Source organism: Camelus bactrianus, chromosome 18 (genome assembly GCF_048773025.1).
Source record: "Camelus bactrianus isolate YW-2024 breed Bactrian camel chromosome 18, ASM4877302v1, whole genome shotgun sequence".
In the NCBI taxonomy this organism is placed as follows: Eukaryota; Metazoa; Chordata; class Mammalia; order Artiodactyla; family Camelidae; genus Camelus; species Camelus bactrianus.
The window spans coordinates 25,162,319-25,186,494 of record NC_133556.1 but is presented as its reverse complement, the minus strand read 5'-3'; the positions used below and the strand labels follow the sequence as shown (position 1 = coordinate 25,186,494).

General features: G+C 40.9%; 1 protein-coding gene across 3 annotated transcripts in view; it reads left to right on the top strand.

Annotated features, from left to right (window-relative positions):
• Positions 1 to 37: 37 nt before the first annotated feature.
• The window catches only part of SLC17A5 (solute carrier family 17 member 5), a 51,773-nt gene continuing 27,634 nt past the window's right edge, over positions 38 to 24,176 (top strand). For 2 of the 3 annotated variants that reach the window (XR_012500374.1, XM_010949769.3), the window contains exons 1-6: positions 39 to 265; positions 12,829 to 13,025; positions 15,036 to 15,269; positions 17,787 to 17,874; positions 20,187 to 20,273; positions 21,883 to 22,001. Coding sequence is in view for 2 of the 3 variants with exons in the window: in XM_010949769.3 (XP_010948071.2) it covers positions 172 to 265; positions 12,829 to 13,025; positions 15,036 to 15,269; positions 17,787 to 17,874; positions 20,187 to 20,273; positions 21,883 to 22,001 (819 nt within the window). In the remaining variant the exon portion in view is untranslated. Of the gene's footprint in view, positions 266 to 12,828; positions 13,026 to 15,035; positions 15,270 to 17,786; positions 17,875 to 20,186; positions 20,274 to 21,882; positions 22,002 to 24,176 lie in introns of all 3 variants that reach the window. The other variant, XM_074346358.1, reaches the window with a different exon arrangement.

The following is a 24,176-nucleotide window of genomic DNA, read 5'->3' as shown; positions in this document are numbered from 1 at the left end:
CGGCGGGGCGGAGTCTGAGCAGCCGTCCCTGGGCGGGGCCGCGTGACGCTACGTGGCCGCGGGGCGGTGCCAGCGGCCCTGCTCCGCCCGGCCTGCTCGGCCCGGGGGCTTCGGCTGTCGGGCCGGAGGTCTCTTTTTGGTGGGTCGGTCCCGCGGCTCCTCGGGGACACCATGAAGTCCCCGGTTGCAGACCTGGCCCCGACCGACGGCGAGGAGGGCTCAGACCGCACGCCTCTCCTGCAGCGCGCTCCGCGGGCGGAAGCCGGTGAGCAGCGGCGCGAACGGGGGCTTTCGGGCGGGTGGCGGTCGCAGGGTAGGGGTGGGCAGAGCTGCTTAGGTGCGAAGGGACTCGAGGACTGGAAGCCCACTCAGGGTCCCCTCAGCCGCGCCTGCTTGGGTGCCAAGAAGCCGCTCTGGGGTCCAGGGGGCGGGCGGGACCGTGAGGCCTGGCGTGGCCGGGTGGACGCTCGGACGGGACCTCGGCAGGTGCAGCCCCCGAGGCCCAGCAGGTGCAGCCACGGGGCCCTGCAGATGCAGCCCGCGGGCCCAGGCGGGGAGCTGCTGGGCGCTGCCAGCCCTGGGCCCCCGGCGGTTTTCGGTAGTATGGAGCGGGAGACCCTGTGGAAGGGCCGACCGGGGGGGAAACCTGCGGCTGAAGGGTAGAGGGCCGGGCGGAGCCATAGTCCTTCCCTCCCTGTCGCTGCCCGGTTGCTGTCACAGCTGCTCGTCCTCCAGCATGTGACCTGGTCGCCAGCTCCCTGGGCGTGGAAGGGAGACAGAAGCGGTCTGAGGTTAAGGTTTGTGAGTATGCGGAGGGAAATTATTGGATAACCCAGCGAATACCTTGAAATTGTGCAATGAGATATTAAAAGTACTGCACACATTTTTTTTCCGTCGTAGAATAGCTGTCTACGATTACGTCGTAGCAGTCTACAATTAAAGTTAGGAAATAGTTTGGTTATCCTCAAGATGGGATCTCTGTAGCTGTCTAAGGTAATTTGCCCAAAGTCTTGCAACAAATAGAAAAGGAGGTACTTACAACGCATCTTCCCAGAATTTGGGGAAATTAAAATATTGCTGTCTGATCCTTTTGTGATGGAACTTTTTAAAAAGAAATTAAAACCAAAGAATAAGTCACTTTGCATGCATTCTATAGTTTCAAAGATGTGTACATGAGAAACAGAGTTGAATTAGAAATTTGACTTTTCCTGACCAAAACCAGTATAGTCCTGTTGTTATCTTTTAAATTTGTTTTTTAACATTACTAGATGGTGGCAGTACAGGTGGCAACATTATAGCTCCATCTGGCAGCTGGGAGCTTATTTTTGTGGATCTCACTGTAAACACTGTACCATGGTGACGTTTTATCTGGAAGTCAGATTTAGTTCCATAAACTGACCTTTTCCTGTGACATGTGTGTTAGAGTTCATAGCCGTCTTCTGTAAAGTAACCTAGTGTAGAAATACAGAAACAAATACCATAAGAAAGACTAGAGATTACTATATTCTGTTGCAATTAGGGAAAAATATATAAATATAATCAAATTTTAGCTTAAATGTTAAACATCATTAGTTGTCAGAAAAGTGCAGATTAAAACTGCAGTGAGCCATTACAAACTTACTAGAATGGCTAAAATTTAAAAGGCTGAAGATGCCAAATGTTGGCAAACATATGGAGTAACTAGAACTCTCATATTTTGCTCATGAGAGTGTGAAATGGTACAACTTCTTTGGAAAACTGGCAATTTACGTTATAGGTAAACATATATTACCATAATACCACAATGTTTATGGCAGCTTTATTCATAATAGTAAAAAAAATGAACTGGAAACAACTTATCCATCAGTTCATCAGCAGGTGAATGGATAAACAAATTGTAGTGTATCTACACATACTCAGTGATAAAAAGAAACTGCTGGGGGTGGAGGGTATAGCTCAGTGGTAGAGCACATGCTTAGCAAGCAGGACAGTCTTGGGTTCAACCACCAGTACCTCCATTAAAATACATACATACATACATATATACATAAACCTAATCCCCACCCCCCAAAAACCACCCACAAAACGAATAAACAAAAAAGAAACTGCTGGTACACATAACAACATGGGTGAATCTCAGATACAGGCTGAGCAAAAGAAACCACCGTATTGCTGTATGATTCCATCAGAATGAAGTCCTGAACGAGTAAAACTTACCTGTAGTAACAGGAAGCGGATCAGTGGTTGCCTGGAAGCTACAGGCAGGAAGGAATTGACTACAGAGGGGCACTGGCTACTTTTTGGGGTGATGAGAAAGTTCTGCATCTTGATTAGGGTGCACAGATGTATACATTTGTAAAGATTCACTGAACTGTACACTTGAAATAAGTGCATTTTATTGCAGGTACAATATACTTCAGTAAAGCAGACTGAAAAAAAAAATTAACTCATTCCTTTTTAAAACAGTCCCTGCCTGATTCATGGGTTGAGTGTATAGATCTTAGCTCTATTCCCTGTGATTTGAAGTGGCTGTCTTCATTGTAACCATTTCCCTTCTTAGTTTTGCTCTTTGTATACCCACTGGTGAGCAGAAGTGAAGTAAAGATGGCAGCAACACATTTTTTTTTTTTGCTATTTGAAATATGGTAAGATTTTAGAGACGAGGAACCTATAGTTATAGGGTATTCCATTAGTGAACAGTATTTTCTCTTTTTTATTGAAGTACAGTTTACAATGCTGTGTCAATTTCTGGTGTACAGCGTAATGTTTCAGTCATACATATACATACATATATTCCTTTTCATATTCTTTTTCATTGTAGGTTACTACAAGATACTGAATATAGTTCCCTGTGCTATACAGAGGAAACTTATTTATCTATTTTATATATAGTGTTAGAATCTGCAAATCTCCAACTCCCAATGTATCCCTTCCTACTCCCTTCCCCTCAACAATATTTTAAATTAAGCTCTGTGTCTAGGGTCCTGTGGGCAGGGGAACAAGAGAGGAGCACTGAGAAAAGAGATGGAAAAGACAAAAGATGGGTTATAACAGCTTTATTTATAAGAGGCACCAGGGGTTAACTCATTTGCTCTCAGTGATAATATCTACCATGTACATCTAATAGGATAAACAAGATGACCCTTAGTTATATTTTTAATTTAAATTCTGTACGTTTATTTAGCACATTTCAGAAAGTGTGAGTGTTAAAATAAACAAAACAAAACACTTTCTATCCAGAATTAGTTTTTTCAAGTTTTGGTTCCTGAAGGAGTAAATCTTTACCAGACCTTAAAACTTCTCTTTCCGAGTGTTTGTATATGTTTTATTTATCTTTTATGTTTGTTTCTGAAACAAACCCATATGAAATTAGCTGTACCTTAGCCATGCCTGTGTGTATAGTTTTGTTTTTTAGTAGAGAAAAGCTGATAAAATGTCAGTCATAAAATTTTACAGCAGTTAAAAGGCCTTAGAGACTAACTGCCATCCGGTGGGCATCATTTTATGTGTAAACAACTTAGAGCCAAAGAGGTTAAGTTCCCAAAGATTGCTGTAGCCACATTAAGACCCAGCCAGCATTCTTTTGGATTTTAGCCACATCCTCCTTCCTGGTCACAGCGCTGCCATGTCTGCATTCCATTTGAGAAATTCCCATTTACAAAATGCTTCTTCACTTTTGCTGAATTCTTCACAAATTTGAAAGTTCCCCGCTCCATCAGGAATAAGAGGACGTTGCTTTACATTGTGCGTAGTGCTACTTATAAGAGAGCTGATTTTTATTTATTCATTTATTCATTCATTCATTCATTCATTCATTTATTTAAATTAAAGTCTAGTCAGTTACAATACTGTGTCAATTTCTGGTGCACAGCATCATGTTTCAGTCATACATGTACATCTATATATTCCTTTTCATATTCTTCCTCATTATAGGTTACTACAAGAGACTGAATATAGCTCCCTGTGCTATACAGAAGAAACTTGTTGTTTAACTATTTTATATATAGTAACGTGTATTTGTAAATCTCAAACTCCCAATTTATCCCTTCCCACACTCTTAACCCCTTTGGTAACCGTAAGTTTGTCTTCTATGTCTGTGAGTCTGTTTCTGTTTTATAAATAAATTCATTTGTATGCTTTTTTAAAAAAATATTCCACATATAAGTGATATCATATGGTATTTTTTTTCTCTGTATGACTCACTTCACTTAGTACAGAAATCTCCCTGTCCATCCATGTTGCTGCAAATGGCATTATTTTATTCTCTTTTATGGCTATATATATAGACCACAACTTCTTTATCCAGTCATCTGTCAGTGGACATTTAGGTTTCCATGTCTTGGCTATTGTAAACAGTGCTGCTGTGAACATGTAGCTTTTGAATTAGAGTTTTCTCCAGATATATGCCCAGGAATGGGATTGCTGGATCATAGGGTGTCTATTTTTAGTTTTTTTGAGGAATCTCCATACTGTTTTCCATAATGGCTGCACCAAACTACATTCCCACCAATGGGAGAGCTAATTCCAGGTCCATCCACATCCATGTTGCTGCAAATGGCATTATTTTATTCTTTTCTATGGCTGAGTAGTATTCCGTTGTATATATATAGACCACAACCAAGTTTCTGTGGTGTTAAGAATGAATACCTCTCAGATGGATGGAATGTGACAAAATTCTCAATCATGGGACACTGGTTAGCCTCTGAAGCATTTGCTTTACTTTGCCAGGTGGATTTAAGAGATGCCCACCATTGTGATGGGGGAAGAGTGGCTCAGTGCTGATAAACCACAGGAAGTTATAGATTTTTCTGCCTGATTTAGGGAAGAGGAAGGGAGGGGATTGGGCAAAGATTAAAGCTTCCTTCCCACACATAAAAACTCTTCACTCCCAATAAAAACCAAACAGAAACAAAACAAACAAAACAAACAAAAACTCTTCGCTCCTTACACCTCCCACCCAGGGAAGGTTTATTAGTTTTGTATGAATGAGGTGTGGATGGAATTTCAAAGTACCAAAAATGTGCTCCTTCACATTAGGAGAAAGCAGCTTTGGGGCTCCTAAGACATTTTTTCATGTTTAAAGGCAGAACATTAAAAAAATTAAATTAGATTAGATTAAAATTAAAGGCAGAGCATGAATCTGGAGACGGGCTGCCTAGTTGCCAACCCTAGTTCCACTAACTCACTGCATGAGGTTTAGCAATTAGCTAGCCTAACCTACCCTGTGAGTCAGGGAGAATACTGCACCTGCTTCATGGGTTACTGTGAAAGTGCTTGGGCTGGGGCTTGGCACATAGTGAGTGTTCCTGTCTTCCTCCTTGTCATTGATGGAGACTTTGGACCCGGCTTTCCTCAGAGAACCTGGCATCACAAAATAAAGGCCCATTCTTCCTGTCACACGCCATTGGAACTTGTGACTTTCTAGCTTATGAAACTCCATCCTGTGCTTTCTTTCACTGTTTTTTGTTTTTTGCCTCTACTATTCTTTTGAGGGCAGGGAGATGGTTACATTCAAGGTTCAGTTACCCAGCTCTGTGACTCACAGATAGAATTTATGTGTAAATATGGTCTCATTTGTGAGGTCTGGAGTGCTGGTAGACAGCTACCACCTTGGGTCGTGTTGTGATCATCAGTGTTAATTTTCAAGTGACTGAGCCTGTTGTAATGGAATTTGGTGTTACTCTCGTAAATGGGGATTAATTTGGGAGCTAGGAATACGTTCAGGTTTATTGGGAATTAATTACTCATAAGGCAGGGCAAGGCCAGGTAAATATTACCCTTTTAAAATAAAAAAGCAAAATGTATTTTATCCATTTTGGATAGGAAATCTTTTTTTTTTGGCCGTATTGTTTTCCAGCAAAGTGATTCAGGTATACGTATACATACAGGAAATTTTTTAAAATGCACATCCCCTGGCCAGGGGGTTCACTAGTCCGTTGCCCACCCTCCTGTAGAGAAAGTCACCACCCTTACAGTTCAATGCCCCTGACCGTGGACTTTGCACCTGCGACTGAGCCCCTCACTGCTCAGCCAGGCCCATGCCTTTCCATGGCCAGGCGCTTCCCCAGTGAAGAAAGGCCGGACATCCTCCAGTTTTCTCCAGCCTTCCCTCACTCCGGGCACCTCGCTGTCCTGAGCGAAGGCTGACTGCCCCTCACTGCTGTCTCAGGGCGGTGGTGTTCTGCCTTGTCATAGTTGGTGGGATCGACTCCTCCTTCCTCCCCATTGATGCTTCTGGACAGTCAGCCCTCCCTGCTCTGAGCGCCATCAGGCTGGACCACTTTCCCTCCTGGCTTTCCTCCTCCACCTGCTTCCCGGCACTCTGCTTTCTTCATCACAGGCTTTACCACCTGCCACACCAACATCTGCTACACTAACTCCTGCCTTATCTGAGCGACTTCTCATCCAGCACCACGTCTCCCCCCACAACCCTACCCCTGTTCTCAGACTCCTGCCTGTCTAGTGACTTCCTCCCCTCCTCAGTCACCTTTTGGACCTTGTCCTCCCTGTGGCTGCTTTAACCACTACTAGGACCCCTCCTGCCTCACCTGTGTAACTGCTCCACTTGGACCACGCGCTTGTTTCATCTGGACCTTCCACCCACCGACCCCTCACTTCTTTATGGAAGAGTTAACACATACACAGAAGTAGAGAGAAGACCTGTCTGTTTTGTCTGTTGTCAAGAGTATTTCCTAGGTAGAATTGTGTACTTCCATCAAGAAAACACCTCTCTGCCTTTAACCCCCCCAAATATTTGTTTTGTTCTGTTTTTTTTTAATTGAAGTATGGTCAGTTTACAATGTTGTTTCAATTTCTGGTGTACAGCATAATGTTTCAGTCATACGTATACATACATTTATTTCTATTCATGTTCTTTTTCATTACAGGTTACTACAAGATATTGCATATAGTTCCTTGTTCTCTACAGTAGAAACTTGTTGTTTATCTATTTTATATATAGTAGTTAGTATCTGCAAATCTTGAACTCCCAATTTATCCCTTCCCACCCACCTACCCCCCTGGTAACCGTAAGTTTGTTTTCTATGTCTGTAAGTCTGTTTCTGTTTTGTGAGTAAGTTCATTTGTGTCCTTTTTAAATTTTAATTCCACATATAAGTGATATCATATGGTATTTTTCTTTCTCTTTCTGGCTTACTTCACTTAGTATGACAATTTCCAGTTTCATCCATGTTGCTGCAAATGGCATTATTTCATTCTTTTTTATGGCTGAATAGTATTCCATTGTATATATAGACCACGACTTCTTTACCCAGTCATCTGTCAGTGGACATTTAGGTTGTTTCCATGTCTTGGCTATTGTAAACAGTGCTGCTATGAACATTGAGGTGCATGTATCTTTTTGAATTAGAATTCCCTCTGGATATATGCCCAGGAGTGGGATTGCTGGATTATAGAGTAAGTCTATTTTCAGTTTTTAAGAAATCTCCATACTGTTTTCCATAGTGGCTGCACCAAATTATATTCCTACCAACAGCATAGGAGGGTTCCCTTTTCTCCACACCCTCTCTAGCATTTATCGTTTGTGAACTTTTTAATGATGGCCATTCTGACTGGTGTGAGGTGATAACCTTACTGTAGTTTTGATTTGCATTTCTCTGATAATTAGTGATACTGAGCATCTTTTCATGTGCTTCTTGGCCACTTGTAGTCCTCATTGAAGAATTGCTTGTTTAGGTGTTCTGCCCATTTTTGGATTGGGCTGTTTGTTTCTCTGTTATTAAGTTGTATGAGCTCTTTGTATATTCTGGAAATTAAGCTCTTGTCAGTTGCAAATATTTCCTCCTATTCCATAGGTTGTCTTTTTGTTTAGTTTATATACAGTTTGCTTTGCTGTGCAAAAGCTTGTAAGTTTAATTTCGTCCCTCAACCCCCAAATATTTGTATGTCCACTCTCCCAGACATTTTGTAGGCACTGAAAGTGTACCGCAGTGAGCAACATGGGGCGAAAGCTCCTACCCTCACTGAGATTTTGTATTCTAGTGTACATTTTCCTAAACCATTAGCGCTCTCCATTTTACTTGCTTCTTGGGTCAGAATCACAGTCTAACACTTTATTTTCTTACCAAAACTCTATAAACTCCCCTGCCCTCTGCTCTGTCACCACATCCATCTCATCGCCAACCCTCTGCTGTCCCAGAGCTGGCCTCTGAGTACAGGTGAGTAGTGCTTCAAGGTCACGCACAAGGGCAGGTCGCTCCCACCAGTTCGGGGTGGGCGTCTACCCCCTCAGCAGTCCTGTATATTTCTCTGGGAACTTCACATCCCTACTCTTTTCAACGGCGTCTTATTTCTTCTTTTAAATCCTGATTTCTCACTCAGAGAAATAAACTCGATTCCCTAACAAATTACCTCGATTCCTAATATCCAGGAAAAGCAGCAATAACAACAGTAGCCCACAGTTATTGAAGACATACGATGTGCTAAGCACTGTTCTGAGCATTTTACACGTTCCCGCTCAGTTAATCCTTGTCACCTGTGCAAGGAAACACCTGAGGTGATACTGAGTACACAGTAAGGGCCCAATAGACGTCAGCTCTTGTGTTCTGTTACTAAGCACAGCCCCCACTGTCCCACTCAGAGTTACTGCGGAGCCACAGTCCAGCGACGTCTGGTCCTCGGGCGTGTCCTGCTCCTTCTGTGCTCCCCTATCTCATTCCCACACACCTGTCCCTGCCGCCACTCCGGTTGCACCGCCGTCCTGCCTCTAACCTGCCTGGTGGCTTCCCGCCTATTGGCGAAGAGCACTGTTCTTTCTCCCAGAGGCCCTCCCTGACCCCGACACCACACCCAGCACATTCAGGTGGCTCTTTGGTCCCGCGTTACACGCCACGTATCTTGTAGCACTTAACTCACAGTGTAACTTTCTCCAGGGTGGACAGCCCAGGAACTCACTTTTACTGACTGCCTGCAACACGGCCCTTCAGTACCTTATCCGAGCCTCACATGACCCTCCTTTTGGAGCTGAGACCCCTGATGACGAAAGCCATTAGGTGGCGTCCTCATAGCCACACACCCGTGGAAATCAGAACTGAGATGCATTCCTGGGTCAGCTTCGATCTAAATCATTAGCCTGTGTTCCTTCAGCTACGCCCACTCCGTATTCCTGGAGTTTGTTGTGATGGGCGCTCTGTTCCTTATGCAAGCCTGGTTTTGCTTTGAACTCGATTTCGGTGTGGTGGGTGCCCAGTGGCTGTTCTCTCCTCGTCACACAAGCATGCTCTTCTTGGACCAGTTTCAAATATGAGCCAAGTTCAAGGACACATTTTGCTTTTTGGCCACCCTTTTTTTTAAATTGAAGTATAGTCAGTTGCAATATGTCAATTTCTTTTTTTTTTTCAATTGACGTATAGTTTTGGGGTTTTTTTTAATTGAAGTATACAGCCACCCTTTCTTGACATGAAATTTTTCTGACGGATTTGTAATCAACAATTTTTATACAGCTAATAGCTATTTTAAAAATATTTCTTAAAACTCCATAGTTATATAATTTGTGACATCTGTGTTGGCTTTTTATTGTCTTTTTTTGGAGTGGGAGTAATTAGGCTTATTTATTTATTTTTAATGGAGGCACTGGGGATTGAACCCAAGACCTCTTGCATGCTAGGCATGAGTTCTACCACTGAGCTATACCCTCCCCACTGTTTTTGGATTATTGATTGTGCCCCCATAAGTTACAGTTACCTGACCCATAACTTCTAGCTCAGGTTTTCAAGTAACAACACTAGTACTCTGAAATTATTTTCCTTACCTTTCTTTGACTTCCCAAGCTTCTAGCCCCACATCTGATTCTCACGATGATGTACATCAGAGTCCAAATCAGTTATCACGTGGAGAGAAAGTGATAATACAGGAAATTAAGGTAACTCAAATAAGAATAGAACAGAGTAACAACATTACAGCTCAGAGCAACAGAAAATGAAGTTGTCAATTCTGCCTGTAAATTTATCCCAAGTGCATCCAGTTCTCTCCATTGCCCATGCTTCGCTTTGTTTTATGTTTCTTTCTTTTTTTTGTTTTTTGGAAGAGACAGGTAATTAGATTTATTCACTTATTTATTTACTTTTAGAGGAGGCATGTAATTAGATATATTCATTTATGTACTTTTAGAGGAGGCACTGGGAGTTGAACCCAGGACCTCACACATGCTAGGCATGCACTCTACCACTTGAGCTATGCCCTCCTGCCCCACTCTATTTTAAGCCACCTTCATCTCTTACCTGGAAAGTCACACTAGTCCCTTAAGTGGTCTCCCTGTGTCCACATCCCCCAACATGGTTCACACTTCTCCCACTTTGTGATAGCCACATGGCAACTAGAGAAGCTCTTTAAACCATAAATCACATCTTGTCACTCCTCTGCTGAAGCAGATCATGAACTTTGTAAAACAGTACCTTGGCAAAGCAGATGGTAATTAAATCTGGATTTTTTTCCTGCTCCAAATGACTCAAGGGAAACACATTTTAATTGCCCAAAATTGAAAAGATTATGAGTCTTCCATCCAGACTTGTGTGTATGTTCTTGTCCAGCCCAGAGCAATGGTAAAGAAAACGTGCTCCCCTAGAAAACATGCCTTAGGGAATTTTATTCAGTATCTTGTAGTAATCTATAATGAAAAAGAATATGAGAATGAAAATATATATGTATATATGTGATTGAAACATTATGCTGTACACCAGAAATTGACACAGCACTGTAAACTGTACTTCAATTTAAAAAACAAACAAACCACGCCTTTGCAGTTTGCAGACTGTCCTTAACTAGACGGCTGCCCGTTTGTTTGCAGCAGAGCAAATGTGTCTGGATTCAGGTAGCAGAGGCAGTGTGAATGCTTAGAAACACGGTTCCCACAGGTCTGGACCTAACTGTGGCAGTGGCGCCCTGGTTCTGATACCAGCCATACCCCTGAAAAGGGAACCAGGAACGTCAAAGAAAAAGTCCTCTGTTAATAGGTGTAAATCTTGCACAGAGGAAAAATTGACAGCTGTTAAGTGTGTAAGTGCTTATAGAAAAGTGAGTTGGATCACAGTGTATGAATGTGCTTGGAAAGACTGTTGTGCTGTAGTCAGCAGTGCTTCTGTCTGCATCAGGCAGTCCGAATCAGTACCAAGACCTTTGTACCCTGAAAAATGTATTCTTAACGCTTACCACGTATAGTTCAGTTGTAGAGCACACACTTAGCATTCACACTTAGCATGTCCTGGGTTCAATCCCCAGTACCTCCAATAAGAAATAATAAGTTGGGGGAAGGGTATAGCTCAGTGACAGAGGACATGCCTAGCATGCACAAGGTCCTGGGTTCAATCCCCAGTCCCTCCATCAAAATAACTAAATAAATAAACCTAATTATCCTCCCCAAACAACCCCCGACACAAGCCCACAAACTGAATAACTAAAGTATTTTTTAAATTGTGTTTTAAAAAAAATATATTCTTAAAGAAGGCTGGAAACAAATAAAATACAAAATTAGTGCATGTTTAGCATGCTCGAGGTCCTGGGTTCAATCCCCAGTACCTGCATTAAAAAAAAATGAAAATAAACCTAATTATCTGCCCGCCCCCCCACCGCCAAAAAAAGCAAAAACAAAAGTATTCTTGTGTGACATTAGGTCAAGGCAAACACCAGGACTAGGGGAAAAACACACACACACACACACACACACACGCACACACGCACTCACGCAATGCTAATATGTCATTGCCAAACAAAAGCTCACATATATTCAAATATATGTATTTAACTTGACATTAGCAAATGAAATAAACATTCATACCTTTCAACAGAAATTCATCACACACTCAAGTGTTGACCAAACTTAAAGTGTACAACCCTGGCTTAGCCACTTCCTTATTGTCAATAAGGGATCACTCATGCTTAAGTCAGCTTCTCATTCCCTCTCCAGTTCTGCAAGTCAGTGAAAGAAGAAAAACTGAGAAAATCTGTGCATCCACTTATAATTAGACTAGAAAAGAAATGAGGTCAAACACCCCCTCTCACATGCTCTCCTTTCATTGGCTCCTCCAGCCTACTCTGCCTCCCTTTTCTATTTTTTTTATTTTTGATCCTTGTTGTACATTCCTTCACTGCCCTGCTCACTGTGGGCCCTTTAAGCACCATCAACTCAGCAACTGTCACAGGCGCTGCAACTGTCACAGTTTCCGCAAATTGAGTTCCGGATCCTTAGATCCATGTAGCTTAGGAGAGCCTTAGGTACTAATCATGGCTTCTGATTCAGACCCTGCCTCTGAGGACACTGTTCAAGGTAAGACGCTGGTCAGCAGGCGTTTCGCGCCCGAGCCGTGGCGGTTGTCTCTGGTGCTGGGACGGTGGCTGCTCACCCACGATCAGTGATGGACATGGTGCTCTGCGCACGCAAGCACTCTTTGGCTCTGTTGGAGAGAGCTTTCCAGAAGTCACGATGCCATTAAACCCTCTTACCTGTTTTCCTCATACTTGCCAGCTGACAGAGATTGGGGGTTTGGTTTTGACTCTTGGTGTGGAGATTTTTCTGAGCCAAGTCGATAAAACTGTTGCTTCTCCACGTTTCCAGAAACTCATCTTAGAGTTCAGGCTCTCCTGTGTTAAATATTTATCCAAACTGCGGATACCAGGAACAAATTCTCTTTGATAAATGGTTTTAGATATGCTTTATCTGAGCATATTCTCAGAAACAATAGTCAGGATTTATTAACTTGTGTGCTCCTAAGAAGTGACCTTTCGGTGATGTGGGCAGTATATATATTATATACTAGAGGCCAGTTTTATGTATAGATGTTAGAGGATATCGGAGCCACTCTTGTAACACGAGTCCCCCCACCATCTTCGTTCCAGCTCCAGTGTGCTGCTCTGCTCGTTACAACCTTGCGTTTTTGGCCTTTTGTGGTTTCTTCGTTCTCTATGCATTGCGGGTGAATCTGAGTGTGGCGTTAGTGGACATGGTAGATTCAAACTCAACGGCAGCAGATAACAGAACTTCCAGCGAGTGTGCAGAGCATTCTGCTCCCATAAAAGTTCTTCACAACCAAACGGTAAGTGCTCTTTTCCAAGCAAACGCTCTTAATCCTGAAATACTTCCAAGGAAAAATATGGAATTTATTCATCTTGCAGAGACCATGAACACCCTTATTTGGGGGGAGCTGGGGAGAGGTAATTAGGTTTATCTATTTTTTAAAAATTCTGTTTTTAATGGAGATACTGGGGATTGAACCCAGGACCTCACGCATGCTAGGCACACCCTCTTACCACTGAGCTATACCCTCCCCACCCACAAATGCTTTCTTCAAGTAAACTCTGAGTCACTTCCTTTGGTGTTTTACCAGTCTTATAATAGGAGCTGCTGCTGTGCCTTGATCTGTTTAAAAAGCAGTTTTTCAGTTTCCTCCATAAACGTACTCTCCTAGAAGAGAATTTGGGGAAAACCTGTCTGCCATCCTAGAAAATTGGATTGTTTTAGATGTTGCTAAATAGTTTTCATGGGCCCATTATTTAATAGCTGGACTACTTGCAATGTTTCTATTGCAGAGAATTTAGATCATCTCAGCTGCAGGAACGTAAGAACAGGTCAATTTCTTTTCCAAAATTCTACCTGCTTCCTGTTATAGGGGAATTGATACGTGCATGTTCATCATTTGTTCAGAACTGAGTTTTACGCACTTTATTTTGCTCATCACGTGGGGAGACAATACGGAGGGGGAAGGGCTGGCGTCCTCTTTTGAGTATATTTTCATCCATCTTCAGTGCTCACAGAGGAGCCAGGGTGAGTCCCCTCTCCCATTTATAGACACGAGCGTTCAAACAGAAAGGAGGGCTTCTGCCCAAACAAGCACACATACAGAATTAGGACTTAGCGGAAACCCTGACACGGGACTTGGAGAGTGTTGCTGACTGTGTATTTGAGTACACATCACCCACTGGCGCCACCTAAACCCGTAGCTGCTGGAGTCTTCACGCAGCCCTGAAATTCTGCAGAGAATCTCCAGACTGCTAGCCTAGACACAGATAACTAGGGGTTTGCTTTGTATCTTTGCTTTCAGTAAGCGCTTCTGATGATCCAGCTACTGCGTATCTCCATCTGCCCTGTGTCGACAGTAAAATGAAATCCTGAGCGGTTCCTGACACGTTGGCTAGATGTTGTCTAGGTTACACGGCTGCATGTGCAAAAGATGTCACATACTCAGTCACCAGATTATTACCCTGATGTGTGTCGCTACTCACTAAAGGACGTTTCCCACTCACATGGCTTGGTTTAAATTCTTTCTCATTTAAAAAAATTGTTTTTTATTTGGGGGGGAGGTAATTAGGTTTATTTACTTATTCAGTTTTTTTAATGGAGGTGCTGGATTGAACCCAGGACCTCGTGCATGCTAAGCCCGTACTCTACCACTGAGCTATGCCCTCCCCCTAAATTCTTGCTCTTTTGTGTCGCTCGATATCCCTGTTCAAGTGCTTGGTCTGACATGGAGAGCTATTAATTATCTACATGTATGCACACGAGTAGCCAACACTGAGTGAACACTTAGTGTGTGTCACACTTTATTTTTTATTTTAGTTATTTTTTGGTGGGAGAGGTAATTAGGTTTATTTGTTTGTTTGTTTTTAACTAGAGGTACTGGGGATTGAGCCCCAGACCTCGTGTGTGCTAAGCACACGCTCCACCACTGAGCTCTACCATACCCAAAGGCCTTATTTATGGGCCCTTTCCATGTAATCTCCCCAGATCATAAATCCAGGAAGTAATAGACCTGAGCCTGAACCCAGGCCTGGCTCCAAAGCCCAGGTTATGAAACATCAACAACTCACCCCCTAGTCTAGTTTCATGAAACAGCAAGCCCTCCTGAAACTGTGACTTTCAGTGATTTCCCATCCGCTTCTAGAAGCTGCACGTCTGTATCACGGCGACCCACCTGCCGTGAAAGCCTGGGCATTCTTCAGTCTGAAAGTGGTTCAGAACAACATTTATCTGTACTACATGCTAGTGAGAGAAAGGAGTCAATCGGTCAAGGTCTTTAAAGGTTTATTTTTCCTCCTACTCTTCATAGGGTAAAAGGTACCAGTGGGATGCAGAAACTCAAGGATGGATTCTCGGGTCTTTCTTTTATGGCTACATCATCACACAGATTCCCGGAGGATACATGGCCAGCAGAGTCGGGGGGAAGCTGCTGCTGGGATTCGGGATCCTGGGCACTGCCGTCTTCACCCTGTTCACCCCCCTCGCTGCCGATCTCGGAGTTGGAGCCCTCGTCGCCCTCAGGGCGCTGGAGGGACTTGGAGAGGTAATTTTTATTCTCATCTGTTTTTCTTCTTACCCTACATCAGTTTCTTGTCTTCTTAAAGGTCTTCCTTGGTATAAGTGTGAACCCAAAAATGCCACTGGAAGGTAACCAGGAGTTTTTTTTTAATTAGAAGAATGATCAACTGTAAAACAACCTGAGTAGATTTTGTATGTGGTCAGTGAGGTCTCGTGCAGAAGCACCCCGAAATCAGAAGCTTTACTGGAAGACTAGAGAAGCCATTTTCGAGGGGACACGTCATAGCTCCTTACCCACTCTTTCTTTAGGAGTTAAGAAAATAAACCACTGTTAAAACCATGAAGATAGACCATCCTGTCTCTTGAACTTTTGCCTCCGTTTACCCCAGCTCAGTCACTGAGTGGACAGGTCTGAAACTCGTGGTCCACAATAGATTGTCAAATTCTCTTGTTTAACTTTTTTTGGGGGGGAGTACAGAAGACTTTTATATATTTTTGTCGGGGGAGGTAATGAGGTTTATTTATTTATTTTTAGAGGAGGTACTGGGGATTGAACCCAGGCCTTCATGCATGATAAGTGTCCACTCTACCACTTGAGCTATACCCTCCCCCTAACTTTTAAATTTGTTGTTGCTCGTAGAACTTTTTCTTTATCATTTGTCCTTTTTTCTGGTCCTCTAACTTAGAGACAAATAATCTATCATTTTATGTAACTTTTTTTTTTTAGTTTTTTTTTAGGGGGTTGGTTATTAGGTTTATTTATTTAATTACTTCTCTTTAGAGAAGGTACCGGGGATTGAACCCAGGATCTCGTGCATGCTAAGCACACTGTCTACCACTTAAGCTGTACCCTCCCCCTGTAACTATCTTCTTTTAGTTCAAGATTCTTCTGGCCTTCCTGCTGCTTTTAATATTGTTATTATTAACTTTTATCTCTGTTTTTTCTTCTCCTCCTAAAATCTCCACCATTTAAAATTTTTTAATTGTAAAAATTTTAGTCCTTATTTTTCTTTTCCTTTCTGCTTCTCTTTGCATTTCATCATATATATCTCCATCTTTAAGTAAGGGTCGCTTTTCATTTCTAACTTTGAACTTCTACCCTTGAAACCAAAGCATAGCTTTATTTTGCTCTCTTTCAACATTTCTTTAACTCAAGCAAGACAGTGGCTCTGGGTTTGGTGTATAGCATGAAGGTTATTTTAGGTAGCACTGTATCCTGCTTTGTTGGAAAAACACTGACTGGAGTCATACAATCAGAGTTTGAATAATAACTCCACTGAATCTAGGTTGTAATATAATATGTACAAGGGTTATACAAATACAGTATATATAACATGTAGCATAAACATAATATAGAAAGTAGCATAAACATAATATATAAACCTGCGCCATCCTCAGTCACAGCTTAGACGTGATGACAGTTACTAGAAAACTTTGGAAATTGCCAGGTGCTATTTAAGTCTAAGCTTTGATCACTCATCCGAATGTTCTTATTGTGTCCTTATCAAATAGAGATGTCCTAATAAACCCATCTTGACTACAAAATAAACTCATCCCTATTACCAGGTTCCTCTTTTCCTTACCTCAGTGAAGTATCTGTTTTACAGATAAAGAAACTGCAGTCCTAGAAGGTTACCTAATCTTTCTGAGGCTGCACAGCTAGTGAGTGGCCCCAAGGGGACCTGTGACTCCGCTGCTTTGACTCGACCAGAAGCTATTGAAGGAGTAGGTTCCCTCTCCACCCCCGCATCCTGCTCTCCCACGGTCTCTGCGGGCCTCCCTGCCTCCACTGTTCTGTGGCCCCTCCACATCAGCCACTGACATGTTGTTTAATTGAAGTGTAGTTGACATACAGTATTATATTTCAGGTGTACGACGTGGTGATCCACAGTTTTCAAAGGTTATACTCCGTTTATACTTACTATCAAATATTGGCTGTATTCCTCATAATGTGCAGTATGTCCTTGTAGCCTATTTATTTTATACCTAGTAGTTTCTACCTTCGTCCCCTGCCTGTATCTTACCCCTCCCTTAATTGGCATTTACTAGGCTGATCATCACCAGAAAAGAATAAAAAAATCCATAAACACTCCAATTGAATTCATCGGTTTTTGGACAGGCCACTTTTTCCTGTTGATCAAGGTCAGCTGGGATATTCTTCCAATGTCCCACAGTATGAGCTGAGTGTTTTTAAAAGTTAGTTATTGGCGGCATTCCCATTTCATTCACTAATACAGTAGCAAAATTAGCCTTGAGAGGGATCCCTTGTGTCATCATTCAGCACGTTCTTTAGATTTATTGTAGCCTGTACCTTGCAGTCCTCAAACCAGGTGACAGAACCCACAAGTCTGTGTTCAGGTCTGGAAAGAACTTCATTATGAGGTATTTTCACTCAGCACCATAGAGACCAGCTCTCTCCATGAAACCTGATTCGAGTTTGAGTCTTAACGCAGAATTTTCTCTGACCGCAGAATACTCAGGTGAATTTGAAGCATTAACAAAACTGCTTGTGTGTGATCAGAAGTTTCTCTCCCCTCCCCAGGGTGTCACATTCCCAGCCATGCACTCCATGTGGTCATCCTGGGCACCCCCCCTCGAGAGAAGCAAGCTTCTCAGCATTTCATACGCAGGTGAGATAACTATTCTTTTACAGATTTTTGCTACAATTTGTTTTCTACACATCAGCCTCAGGGGAAAGGTGCGCGCTGGAGTCACACAACATCAGGTACTTCCTTTGAGGGGAAAAGAAAGTTTCAGGGGTATCAATTTATCAGTAATTTCGCTCTTTGGCTCAACAACATAAAGCAGTGTGGCTTCACTGACTGTCAGTTTCCCATCTGCCATCATTTGTTTCAAAACGTGCTGCCCTTTCAGATGTTGGTATAGAGAATGTTTTAACAACAACCAAAACAAACACAACAAACGAAAAAGGACAGTAGCTGAAAAATTGAACACCTTTGTGCTGAAATTGTGACTTTTTTTTGAAGAGTGATTTTATTTAGGTCTTTTTTGAGGGGGAGGTAATTAGGTTTATATATTTATTTAGTTTTGAAGGAGGCCCTGGGGATTGAACCCAGGACCTCGTGCATGCTAAGCATGTGCTCTGGTGACTTCTGATTTGATCATCTAATGAGCATATCCTGACTCCCAGCCCCTCCCATCAGACACTTGTTCTGTGCTTTTACTCACTATCATTTTAATCTATAGGTGTGAGCTCAAGCATTTATATATGAATTATAACTTTACCAGCTCACACACTGAATGAAAACTTTTTGACTTGACTTCTTTTAAATACGGTGGTTGAGAAAGGCCTCTCTGTTGTGGCTTTTTAAGCTAAAATCTGAAGGCTGAGGAGGAACCAGTCATGCGAAGAGCAAGAAGAGCCAGTCAAAATGGAATGTCCAGGGGAGGGTATAGCTCAAGTGGTAGAGCAAATGCTTAGCATGCATGAGGTCCTGGGTTCAATCCCCAGTGCCTCCTCTAAAAATGAATAAACCTAATTACCCCCCCAATAAAATAATTAAATAATACAACAAATAAATAAAACATTAAGCTCTTTGAAAAAAAAAAAAAAGAATGGCACGACCAAGGGCTCTCAGGCAGGAAATCACAAGGGCTCAGGGTTAGAGAAATAGACAAGGACCAGGGCTGACAGGCCACAGGGAGGGATGTAGAGTCTTTTCTTTTTTTTCCAAAAATACGGTGGGAAGACACCAGAGGTTTTCAATCAAGAGAGAGACATGTTCCCATGTACATTTTAAGATGATTCTTGCAGGTGTGTGGAGATGGACGTAAAAAATCTTACAAGATGTTCAAGAGCAGGAGTTACCCGTGGTTCCCCTTTGCCTATTGAGTAAAGTCTAAGCTCAGACTGGGGGTCGGGATCTTTTCCCATCTTGACCACTCCGTTTCAGCCTCCTGGTCGCTGGACAGAGTGCCTGGCACTGAGCAGATCTTCAATAACTTCAAGCCTTCCCAGCCTTTATCTTCTGTTTCTTTCCTTCACATACTTGAAGTTCCCAGACCCACTTTCTGTTTCCCTCCATCCATCACTTTGCTCCCCATCGCACCTGCCTCTGTTTTCTTTCTTACCTCCTTGTTTTGTCTTTGCAAAGTCTCCAGCTGCTCCTGCATCTTTTCCTGACCTCTGGAGGTCAGAGGTCATCTGCCCTGTATTTGAACTTGAACATTGCTCTGTGACATCCAACACTTTCTAACATGTAATAACTATTTATTTGTATTTATCTCCTATATAAGACTAAAACTTGAGAGCAGAAACAATGTCTGATTATTTTAGCTCCCACTGTGCTTTAACTAAGATGTCTTATATTTGGTGATTAAAATGCATTTTATTATTTATTGAGGGGGAGGTACAGCTCGGTGGTAGAGTGTGTGCTTAGTATGCACAAGGTCCCGGGTTCAATCCCCAGTACCTCCATTAATTTTAAAAAAAGATAATATTAAAAAACGTATTTTATTATTTATTTATCTGAAACAATTGTCTATAATATATTGGGGGCAGATTAGCTTCATTCTTATTTTCATCGGGGAATGCTGCAACCACGTTATGTTTAGAGACCCTCTTTGAGCCTGTTCCCAAACACCTGGCTTTCTAACCCATGTGCTGGTAATGTGGCATTGACTAGCTCATGTTGTAATAGATCTTCTATTGATGGACACCTTCTAATTCATCAGTAGCTACATAGTTGTAACTAATGAGACTACACATCAATGTATGTGTTTTACTTATTGTGGGTTTTCCAGTAAATGATCCCCTAAGAGAGCGGGGTGTTCGTTGACATTTGTGGCTCATTCAGCTCCTGTAGGATTTAACCTGCTCCTTCTTTCCCCCTTGTCTGTTACCATCGTCTACAGGCAGTCGACTCGCCCCATCTTTGTTCATTTCTCCCCAGAGTTTACAAACTCTTTGTCCTTGTTCCAGGAGCACAGCTTGGGACAGTAGTTTCTCTTCCTCTTTCTGGTATAATCTGCTTCTATATGAATTGGACGTACGTCTTCTACTTTTTTGGTAAGTTTATTCAGAAATGTATAACCTACGACATAATGCAACAGATCCAAAATGTAATTGTGTTCTAAAATTGGTTAAAAACATGTACTCCAATTCACTGCAGTCACCATCTCCTAAACCACAGAGCTCTCAAACACATACGGATAACCTATTTTTCAAGTTTATGTGGATAAAATGATCAAGCTGAGTTGTGACCTGATGTTAACATTGGAGTGTTTGTTCAGTAGGAGCTGCTGCTGAATCCAGGACTTAATGCCATGCTTGCTATCAGAGATTACTATGTTTATTATAAAGATGTGTATTTTGAAGATATTTCTCAAGCAAAGTAGGATACTCTCACTTGGAAATTTCAATCTTTTGTGTTTGTTTTAGTCCCAGGGCTTTTATTTCTCAGTCTCAACAGCAGGATGATACACATATTTAATTAAGTTAGATTACCACATAAACATTTATGCAGGGAATGTGTCTGCAGTCAAAAAAACAAAAAACAAATCAACAAACAAAAGCAAAGACCTGTGGAAATAATAGATTGTAGAAATTTGTTTTTTTTTTAAGAAGATTTGTCTGGTAGGCCCTGATAGGCAGAGTTGTACCTCTTCAGGTGCAAACTTCCAATTATAAAATAAGTCCTGGGATGTTGTTACCAAGTCTAAACTCACTCTGCTTGCCACACAACAGGCCAGTAAATTGGGAGACAAGGTATTGGGGCAAGGAATAACGACTTTATTCAGAAAGCAGACAGAGAAGATGGGGGACTAATGTCCTGGAGAACCGTCTTCCCCAAATCAATTCAAGGCTCTTATACTAAAAAGGGGAGGGTGGGTGTGTTGATTGTTGCAAAACTTCTTGATGTCTGAATCCTTTGTTCTTGCAGCTGTCCACTTGGGTCAGGTCAGGATGTTCTATAAACCTCCAGTGAGACACATGATATTTTCTGCTGTGCAATTTTTTATGTCTATATGAATGGAAAAGTGTTATACCCTTCAAGGTCAGAGCCTTGAGAATGAGCTATCTATTTCATGAGAATCATCTATTTCAGGCTCTAGGCAACATTGTTTTACCAAAGGTGCAGAACCAGCATGACTAGGCACTGGAAACAGAGCAGAGGGTTAGAGCTAAAGGAACAAATCTAGCATGGAGTAAAATTTGTTCTTCTCTGTAACAATGTAAGGTACAGCAGGTGACTATAGTTAATAATACCGTAGTGCATACTTGAAGGTTGCCAAGAGAGCAAATCATTAAAGTTCTCATTACAAAAACAGATTTTGTAATTTTGAACACTGACAGGTGGTACTTGACATATTGTAGTGAGCATTTTGCAGTGTGTATAAATGCAGAATCATGTTGTATACCTGAAACTGATATAATGTATGTCAAGTCTACTGCAATTTTTAAAAAGCTTGTTCTCTTCAAAATTTTTAGAAAATAGTACATATAGTAACTATTTCATTGAATTATGAGAGGAACTTGAAAACTAAGCTAAAAAAAAGAAAAGAAAACTAATCTGAAACCAATTACAATGAGTTTATAATTACATTATTTTTCCAAGGTGTAAAAATTGCTGTTGGTGTATTCGAATTGTATTTAACTGTTACTTTTCTATTTTAAGGTATTGTTGGAATCATTTGGTTTATTTTATGGATCTGGTTAGTTACTGATACACCAGAAACTCACAAGACAATCTCCCCCTATGAACAGGAGTACATTCTTTCATCATTGAAAAATCAGGTATGGACTTTGGCACATTTTAAAAATAATTTCAGAATCTTTTTTTCTTCAGAATTAAGATACCAATTTTAAAATAGATATTTATGTTATGCATACTTTAGGCAAAGTAGAGCAGGCAAATTAAATAAATGTACAAAGTATTGGTTTGTTTTGTCTGAGAGATTCTAATACTTTCTAGATTAAATATATGGAAAATTACTTTTCTAAGTCATTTTAAACCTTCTAGAGTAATGATTATCAAGTGAGTCTTCCTTGTCTTTCTTCTTAATTAGTAGAAAATAAAAAGTGCTGTTTAAAAAGGAATCATAGCTGCATTCTAAATGTTAGTTTTTAGTGGGGTGGGTATAGCTCAATGGTAGAGTGTGTGCTTAGCATGCATGAGGTCCTGGGTTCAGTCCCCAGTATATCCATTTAAAAAAAACCAAAACCTAATAATAAGTAAATAAACCTAATTATCTCCCCTTCCCCAAAAGTTTTTTTAAAATAAATAAATAATAAATACAAAATAAATATAAAATAAATAATTAAATGTTTGTTTTTAGAAAACTAGTGTATTTTTATCTGTATGTTAAATGAGCATGATTTAACAAGAATGACAGCACATTTACTGGTATATAATAATATGATGTACACCCGTTTGCTCCTCTAGAGTAGATCTTTAGAAAAAAATTTATGCTTACTAAAGCAAAATGTATTTCACTTAATTGAGCACAATGGCAAGTCAGAAATAAAAGTCTGTCCTAATTTAATATAGTAAATTCTCAAGCCATGGAAACAAAATGCTTGCTTTTTGTGGGGATTAACAGAAGACCATAAGAACATGAGGAAAAATTTAAATGTATATAGTCTTTTCTTTAGCATTTTAATGGCTTCAGAGTCACTGTATTGGTTTAGGAACAAAAAATACTTCATGTAAAACTTTTCTTGCCCATTAAGTTATTATAATTGATAGTATTAATTTTCATATATAGTAAACCAGGCAGTAATTAAACATTTACTTATACACATTGAAGTGGGGGTTTTTGCGGGGGGGGATTAGGTTTATTTATTTGTTCATATATTTATTTTTAATGGAGGTACCGGAGATTGAACCCAGGATCTTGTACATGCTAGGCATGCGATCTACCACTGAGCTATACCCTCCCCCCACATTTCAGTTTTTACATTTGGCTACCAATGTCTCTACATGCTGTTGAACTTTAAGAAATATGGCATCCCTTGGTCATTGCCAAAGACTGGCCAAAGCTTAGGAGAAATCACTGATGAATATAATAAAGAAAGCTACTTGGAGATCTCATTGTTCTCTGTGATGTTAACCAAATAGATCACCCACCTTTTCCCCCAAGGAACAAATAAAAAGAATTTGATGTACCTGGAATACTACGCACCCATAAAAAAGAATGAAATTTTGTCATTTGTGACAACATGGATGGATTTGTAGGGTATTGTGCTTAGTGAAATAAGTCAGAGAAAGACAAATACTGTATCTATATGTGGACTCTAAAAAATAAAACAAACAAACCACTATTAAAATAGAAACAGATTCAGAGATACAGAGAACAAACTAGTAGTTACCAGTAGAGAAGGGGTGGAGGTGGGGAAAACAGGTGAAGGGGATTAAGAGGTACAAAGTGCTAGATGTAAACTAAATAAATTACAAGGATGTAGGTTGTGTAGAGCACAGGGGAAATATAGTCAGTATTTTATAATAACTTTGCATAATCTGTAAAAATACTGAGTTACTATATTGTACACCTAAACTAATATAATATTGCAAGTCAACCATACTTCAATTTAAGAAAAAATTTAATATGTTTTCTCACATTTTTCTCAACATTGATGGTCAGTAGCTTGCTTCTTCCATTACTTCATTTTTACCATTATTTTTATGAAATTATGAAATCTTTCAGTGTATCCAGATTCTGTAGAAAGGTAGCTTAGTGTGTCCCCATATCTGTCCATTATCCAAATTCCTGTTGCTTACATTTGACAGGGAGTCTTTTTTTGTGAATTTATACATGGAAGATAACTCAAATATTTGTTGAAATGACCTTCATTCAAGACTAGCCTTCATATAGTCTAGAAGATTTTGCACAATTGACAAGAAATAAATTTTTGTTTTATCCTTTTCTGCTTCAACTTGTATGAAAAAAAAAAAAGCTGGTTGAGCTATTA